Source organism: Etheostoma spectabile, chromosome 5 (assembly GCF_008692095.1).
Source record: "Etheostoma spectabile isolate EspeVRDwgs_2016 chromosome 5, UIUC_Espe_1.0, whole genome shotgun sequence".
NCBI lineage: Eukaryota > Metazoa > Chordata > Actinopteri > Perciformes > Percidae > Etheostoma > Etheostoma spectabile.
Genome location: NC_045737.1, coordinates 6,790,208 through 6,798,513, shown reverse-complemented (window position 1 = coordinate 6,798,513; position 8,306 = coordinate 6,790,208). Strand labels below are relative to the sequence as shown.

Below are 8,306 nucleotides of genomic sequence, written 5' to 3'. Positions count from 1 at the left end.
CCCCCCCTCTCTTTCCCTCTCTCTTTCTTTCTGTGCTTGTGTGTCTGTGTGCACGCTTGTGTAATTTAGAGCGAAGGAGTAGCGCAGTGATGATTGTGCGCAAAGGAAGACATGATTTATCGTTTGCTAAGTCTCAAAGTGCAGTCGAGCAAATTTAACGAAGAGGTTGTATTTGTATATTCCATTCTTTACTATTTATTTCTCTCAAGTGAAATGTGCTAAGTTGGCAAGTCAAATCCACATTCTCCGTCATGGTTATTTCAATCATTTTATCTGAACACAAGACATCTTGATTTTAAAAATAGGCAATATATGCTTTCTTTCTGAAATGTTTGACATTGCCATCTATGTATGCAAATCAAGGGAGCCCAACATGTAGCATGTTCCATTCAAACAGATTGACTATTTTTTGTACCAGAGAGGTCAAAGGTCAGGGTCAGCTACAGAGGAGATGTCAAGTCAGTTGTTAGCTACTTGCTAAAAGGCATTGAGAAGAGTGGTCCCTTTAAACACAGTGGCTTAGTGCTTAAAACCAGTCATTCTGGCAGGACTCTTTGATTGGCAAACAGAAAATAAGAAGCAAACGTGTGTCTTGAAACCACCCACCCCTCATTTTTATTCATTTCATTATCCCCATATCGCTCTCTCTCTCTCTCTCTCTCTCTCTCTCTCTCTCTCTCTCTCTCTCTCTCTCTCGTACGCACGCGTGCGCGCTCACACACACACACACCCTTGGCGTGTCCCATGAGTGTCTGGATAACAGATAATAGAGCCAGCGACCTGCGGGGGTCTTACAAAAACGGCACTTGCGAGTGGGAGCATCGCACACGAGGAGAGGAGCACACACCACACACAGACAGCGAACAGACAGTGAGCTGGCCCGCACATCCTTCAACCACCGCGGACCGGAGGAAACTGAAAGAGCCTCTTAACTTTTACGCACAGACTGACTTTTACGCACAACGCCAAGAACATAAATAGACAGAGAAAAGTCTTCAGGAGAAACTTTTTTGAGATGCAGGAGCCTCTCACGGATCTTACCTGACAGCAGTGGGCCTTGAGGCTACACTGTATTAATCGATACAACGAAACCAGCTTCTAATCTCATGGCTCAGAACTTTGGAACAGATCCGTCAGATGGAGACTGATATGAAAACTGTGAAATTAGCTCCTTAAATTATACCATTTTAAATATAACTTTAAAGGCTGTTTTATTTAACAATTCAACCTTCTAGTAAACAGTAACCAGTCATGCCTCGTCCTGGGAAGAACTCTTACAGCGACCAGAAGCCCCCATATTCCTACATATCACTGACAGCAATGGCTATCCAGAACTCATCCGAAAAGATGCTGCCTCTGAGTGACATTTATAAGTTCATCATGGACCGGTTTCCATATTATCGAGAGAATACCCAACGGTGGCAGAATTCCCTGAGACATAACCTCTCCTTTAACGACTGCTTCATCAAGATCCCTCGGCGGCCTGATCAGCCCGGGAAAGGAAGCTTCTGGGCGCTGCACCCGGACTGCGGTGACATGTTTGAGAACGGCAGCTTCCTGAGGAGAAGGAAGCGCTTCAAGGTACTCCGCGCTGAGCCTATGGCCTGCAAGAGTTCACCGATGATGCATTACTTTCACCATCACCACCACCACCCGGGCAGCAAGCTGGGCACGGCATCCGGGCCCCATGATCATGCAGCCGGCCCGGGAAGCACAATGAGTCGGCTCCCTCACTTTCAGGGTTACGGGGGCATTACTTGCGCACAGTCTGGCGGGTTTAAACACCCATTCGCGATAGAGAACATTATAGGACGGGACTACAAGGGTGTGATGGCCAGCGGGCTCCCCCTCACCTCTGTCATGCACCACCTGGGTTACCCGGTGCCCCCGCAGCTCAGCAGCGTGGTCAACTCCATGTGGCCGCACGTCGGGATGCTGTCTGAGTCCATGGGTTGCGTGCACGTACCCCCATCATCCGAGTACGCGCCCTTCGGCGTGTCAGCAAAGGGCCTGTACCACAATGCCAACGGGCAAACCCTGCCCGCCGTTCCCGTGCCAATAAAACCCACCCCATCCCTGGGTCCCGTGCCCAGTCTGACGGGGCTGCAGTCCGGACCGGGCCAGCTCTGCTCACCGGTCTCAGTGATGGAGAAAAGCGATCTGCTGGAAGGGAAAGGCAACCCTCTACACCCGGCTCTCCTGCTGTCCTAACCGGGTAAATTGCGGGTAATTTTTGAAAAGTAACGCAAACAAGAAACACATTGTTATTCAGCAACAAAATTGTTATTTTCTAGTGCATCTGTAGGAGAGTTGTAAAAATAAGGTTAACATTGTGCTGTGTTATGAGTTTTTCATTAGACCCATGTTGCTTGAAATCATAATTTATTTGCACAATTTGTGAGGGCATTTGCCACATACTGGAATGTGGCACTGATAAATACAATCAGAAAAGTAGATACGCTTAACCCAAAGAAAGCTTCTATTTAGGAGACAACCAGTCTACAATTCTTTTCAAATGTAAACCAACAACTCTGTATGTTTGCTCTTATTCTATTTGTTCTATTTTAATCTATGGCAGGCCTGTCGGCTAAAGACTAATAGGCCTTCATGCTTTCTAAATTAGGCCTGTTGCACTTTTTGTGTGTGTTACTTAGCAGTGAATTAAAAATGTTATGCTTGTATTATAACACTATTTATCTGAGAATATTCATAAAGAACTTAAAACTGAATTTTCTTTGGTGTTGTAGTTATTTAAATTCTCGTTTTGATTAAACATTTTTCGTATGTCACTGTTTGCACACCCCAATTGAGAATGTGATGCATGTCATTAAACTCTGGCATTCCTTTATATTAAATTACAGTGTGATTAGGTCAATGTGATGCAAAAAAACCCACACCATTTCAAGTACATTCATTTATGATTTACTTAAGATCAATATTGACTTACATTTTCCTGATTTTAGCGTGTTAATATTTGCTTCTAAACACACTATTAATAAATATTGTATAGTGTTCATATCACCGTCTACGAGAAGAAATAATAACAGCACAAGTTACTGTACATATTTCCACAAGTTGCTCTCTCAAATGTGTGTCAAATGTGTAATTGATGACTAAGTTTATTTATTCTATGGCAGCAGTTTTCAGGTGCAACATATCCTCATTTTTAATATTAAATTAAAACACCCATTCCTTTTAATTTCCACTATATTTTGTATAGGTGACATACAGATATAATGGTAAGAATAAAACCTGTGATGATTCAGTAATTTGGCCATTTTTACTGAGTCAAAACATAATGACATAAAAGTCCCTTGAGCTTTTGACTATGGGCTCAACCAAACAGACCACTCTTAAACACCTAACTCTGATTGATCACTAGGGAAGTCTATATTAAATATCAAACAATTTAGCAGGAGGATCATTACATTTTCATCATTTTAAGATGGCACACAAGTCCCCCAAATTCAAGAGATGCATCTGAAGAAAAGAAAATATCTAAAATAAACTGTGAAACCTCCTTAAAAAAACTTAGCCTGAGCCAAACTTTAAATGTTTAGGTTGAAGTCAAGCTGTCATCTTCCATAATTAATCGTTATGTGTACACATTCATGACAGTGAGGGCATCATCACATCTGGAATGGGTATATGTGCTGATGCACAAGGTGTGTATGATCTTCATAAGATGGATAGGAGCAGCCGACAATCTGGCCTGCAGCTTCACAACTTCAAAAGCAGACAGGGCAATTGGATCAAGTTTTGCTCTTTTGTTTGCTCTGTTTAACCGGAGCTTTGAAGCTTGTCCTCTCCAGAAGCACAAAGCGCCAGGTTTAGCCCACTGAAAATGACTTATATTCAACCTCTTGTCCCCTGTTTAGCATCCCAAAGGCTCCCAAAGCCGACACTATTGTCACACCAGCCTCTGAACAAATAATTGAGATGCACCAGTGAAGAGGCGTGCGTGAAGAATTAATACCTATTTTGGCATCATTGCTAACGAGCAGAATACATATAATAATGATTACCCATCTCTTCCTTCCCCCTTACCCTATCATCTTCTTATTTTATCCTGTTTTCTTTATCTTCCCCAAATTTATTTTTGCTGGCTCTCTAGTTTTTTTCTCCATTGCACCTACATGTATGTAGACCTCCAAAGTTGATGTCTTCTCATCTATCACTTTCTCTTATCCCCGTTCACACATTTTCGCGCACACTTTCACTGCAGGGTGTCTGTGATTTCTAGTTAAAGGGAACTGAAATTTCAGTGGAATGACAAAAGTGTCTGTGTGAAAAGTGTGTGCCTCTGCCTGTAGGTGTGTGCGTGTGTTGCTTTAATTCCCTGATCAGCAGGCCTCAATGTCTTTAATAGCCCTCACTGCATTAGTGCATAATTAAATGCCACTAATTAAGACACAATAAGAGGAGTAATAATGCAGCCATTATTACCCTCCATGATCCTCTGTCCTCACAACACTGCAGTTAGATGCCTCTGGAATCATAATATCACATGAGGTCTCCTAATGTGCACATGTGTTTATGCACAGGCTAATAGGAGGTATATGTGCAGTTTATTTTTATATAAGGGTAGACACTGTGCTGGTTGTGTCAAAGCACTTAACAGCATATGTTAATTATTTTTAGTACAAGTCTCCAGAGCAAGTTGGAACATAAGAGATGCTCTTATTTTTGTAGGCATGTTAGCATGCAGACTCCATGTTAGATCTAATCCTGTATCTGGTTTCTGGTGCGTCAATATCAACATTTTGCTGGTGGAGCTGAACTTGGACGTTGTTTGTTGCATTACCCAGGCATGCGAATTCCAAACAACCTTTTTTTTTTTCAAATATCCAACTCAAATCACTAGATATTATTGATTAATTAATTCACAAAAAAAAAACACATTTCTTTCTTTACTCAGAACAAATAAGCCAGCTCACTAAAACTTCTCTTCATTATGTAAAGCAAAGGAGGCTGCAGCTCAGTTGATAGAGCGGTCCTCTACAACTCGGAAGGTCGGAGGTTCGATTCCTGGCCCATGTCGAAGTCTCCAAGACCCCCAAACTTTCCAGTAGTCATCTTATACCACAAGCAGGTGCATGTCACTGAATGAATGTGTGTGAGAATGGTGAATGGTTACTGTACTAAACTCTTTGGGTAGTCGCTAAGAATAGAAAAAACACTATATAAAATGTGTAGTTCATTTGAGATTTAAAAAAGCGATCAGTAAGTTGGAAGCACCAGTTTTTGCAGATGTGAATTTGAATCATGAGCTGAATGTCATCAAACTGATGTGAAACATCTTAGAGTAATTACAGTAAATCAGTGTAAAAATGACAAGGGTTGTTTCTGTGTTGTCTCAAGATAGATGTAATTACACGGTCAGTTTTCTATATATTTAGTTGATTTGTTCTTAAAACAATGATAGCATGGACTAATTAGAGAAAAAATAGAAAAATATAATCCAGTTTTCCCTAATGATTTGCTGGTGACTCTTCTCTAAAGATATAAAACATGTATTAGAAAGAGTTGTTATAACACAATGCACCCAAACACTGAGTCAGAAGTTAAGGCAATTTAAAAGGATGTGGTTAATTAATCATTTTCAAGCATGCATGTGTGCAATATACAAATATTGCTAAACCACAGTAAAAACATTGATGACTTGGACAATGTTCAGTAACTAATATTAGATTAAGAGTAATATTAGATTGTGTTTGTAAGTAAGGTGAAATACAAATTTCTTACTTACTTACTTATTTTTTCTAACAAGCTTTCTCTACTCATGCATCTATAACAACAGCCCTATAGGTTTAGAAGGGCTGATAGTGATACAATGATATTTCGTTGAACAACACAATTACACCATTTAACAGACAGCAATGATAAAAGTGTGTCCACATTAATATGAAAAAAGGTTAACTGTTAATTATGGGAAATATAAGCTTAAAATGAATGATAAGAGTCTTATGAATGAATAAAACATTTGGGTCAGAGGTGTTTGACTGTCAGCCCTCAGAAACAAAACGTTACAGTCTTGAATAGGCGATGATACATTAGTGGTAATTACCCACACTTCATAGGGGTCAGGGTGGCAAATTCTACATGCGTTTTTCTTAATGACCAGCAAGAGCAGGCCATCATAATGAGCAGCTTAATTTATTGATCTGATCTGTTGTCTCACTAACTCAAGCACACTGGCACATACACATTCACACACACGAACAACCTTAAATATTATTCTTTGTTTCAGACCACAGTCTTTTATTCAGTGTATTGGTAACATCAGTTATACCCTAACCCTTCAATTTAATTTCTTTGCTGTAGGGATTCCTTTGTTCAGTGGAGCCATTTAAACAATACATGGAGGCGTACAACTTGAATTACAGCAACAATTAACTTTGTTGTTAATTTTACCAGAGAATAGAAATCTGTATCAAATGACCTTCAAAAAAGCTAACATTATTAAAAGATAAAATGCATCCAGTTGGTTCATTATTTGCAGAATCAAAATACAGTGAAGGGAGTACATTAAAAAAACAACTCTCAATTCTGGAAATTGGTTTACGCTTTCTCACTTTTCTAACCATCATCATGAGAAATGAAAACAAAAAGGGGGATGGAAAAAAGCAGAACGAGAAAGTAAAGAGTGTGACAAAGAAAAGGAATACAAATAAGGCAAGAAGAGAAAGAAAAGTACAAGAAATTACAGCTTTACAAGGTCAATAGGTCTTCATACCCTCTTACAGAACTAATGAAACTGTAATATTCTTAAGAGGTTTCTTTTTGTCACAGATTACAGGATGACTGCTGACCTCCTAATGCAGTCTGACGAGATTTGTACATGAGGACCTTGAAACAGAAAGACAGACAGACAGAAACTTAAGAGAGACAATTAACCAAATTATGTAAATTGACTTGAATTTAAAGTGACAGTGACGATAAATACAATATGACATGGTGTTGAAATTCTTCTCAGTCCGGCAGTTCACATTTCAATGGACTGGCTATCTAATTTAGTTTTAATAAGGAAATTGTAAGGTTATTAAAATTTGAAAAGGTTTCGGATTTTTATATTTTACTCATAACTTTGTCCCGTCTGTGGTTTATATTCAATCTTGCAAATCATTTCATAACTTTTGTATTAACAAATACCAGATTTAGTTTCATCCACAGTTTAATGAATACCCCTACTGTATGTTTAATTTAAAGACCTGTAGTCTGCCACCATCTGAATATTATAGGTCCAACCCTCTTCCCAGCAATGGCAGCTGTCATTTATCGGCTAGGGAGAGCTTTTTCTTTCTCACAACACTGGAAATGATGGATTCTAACAATATTTACTTTCCTAAAGAAAACGTGTAATCCCAGCACTGCTGCCATCTATCAGGGTAAATTCAAAAAACCTAAATTCCTCTAAAATATGCTGTATTCATTAACCTTGGACAAAAATGTTGTTGCACTATTTATAGATATTTTACACTGATGTTTTTTACGTTGCTTTTCTGAACTTACCTGTAGCACTTTGAGATTTGTTTAAATGTAAAGTGCATTACAAATAAAATGTATTATTATTATTATTATTATTTATCCAGTGGCAAGCCCGCTACTCATAATAGTCACTGAGTCATGTATTTACTCTGTTAGTATTTACCATATGCACAAACACCATGTGCTTAAATACCAATAGTGTTTTTCCTCTTACTGTAATAGTACATGGTACAGTTGTAGTGCATGTGATAACTTATTTTAAGAGTAAATGTGATTCAGTGCAAGCAGGCAGCCGGCATACGGTTACATCTGCTCTTATCTTGGTAATGGTCACCTTGCCATATTCACTGCCGTGGTTAATAGTGGGAAGAGGGGTCACCTGGGACGTGTCGCCAGGGGTCAGCATCAGCCAATGAAAAGGCCATCCGCGGGGGATTAGCATATTGGCATCGGGCCTGGAGACAGAGAGAAGTTGTCAGGGGAGAGATTCAAGACGAACTACTGCACATTACTGTACAGTAACTCTTCTTCTCTGTTTTTTTCTCCATAATGTACTTCATTCTCTTTCTCTGATTACACTTTTACTCTCTCTTACCTCTGTTAGGTTAAAAGGCAGTTGACCTGATCCTCTCAGCCATATGAGATGTTTTGTTTTTGTTTGTTTTGTTACACTCTTTTCCCCTCTTCTCCAAGAACAGTTTCCCCTCTCCCCTTACCTTCCTTCCCCATCTTCTCTCTGGCACTCTCCCTCCTCTCTTTGTCTCTCTCTTTGTCCTTAATAATTAGACAATGATTCACTGATCTGGGGTCAAATTTAT

General features: G+C 39.5%; 1 protein-coding gene across 1 annotated transcript; it reads left to right on the top strand.

Moving 5' to 3' along the window:
* The first annotated feature begins 735 nt into the window (after positions 1-735).
* Positions 736-2,717, top strand: foxb2 (forkhead box B2). Its single transcript, XM_032516157.1, has one exon. The coding sequence runs from the start codon at positions 1,252-1,254 to the stop codon at positions 2,209-2,211; it is 960 nt and encodes a 319-aa protein (XP_032372048.1). The 5' UTR covers positions 736-1,251; the 3' UTR covers positions 2,212-2,717.
* The last annotated feature ends 5,589 nt before the right edge of the window (positions 2,718-8,306 follow it).

Coding starts and splice junctions, on each gene's coding strand:
- foxb2 (XM_032516157.1), top strand. CDS start 1,252: ATGCCTCGTCCTGGGAAGAACTCTTACAGCGACCAGAAGCCCCCATAT.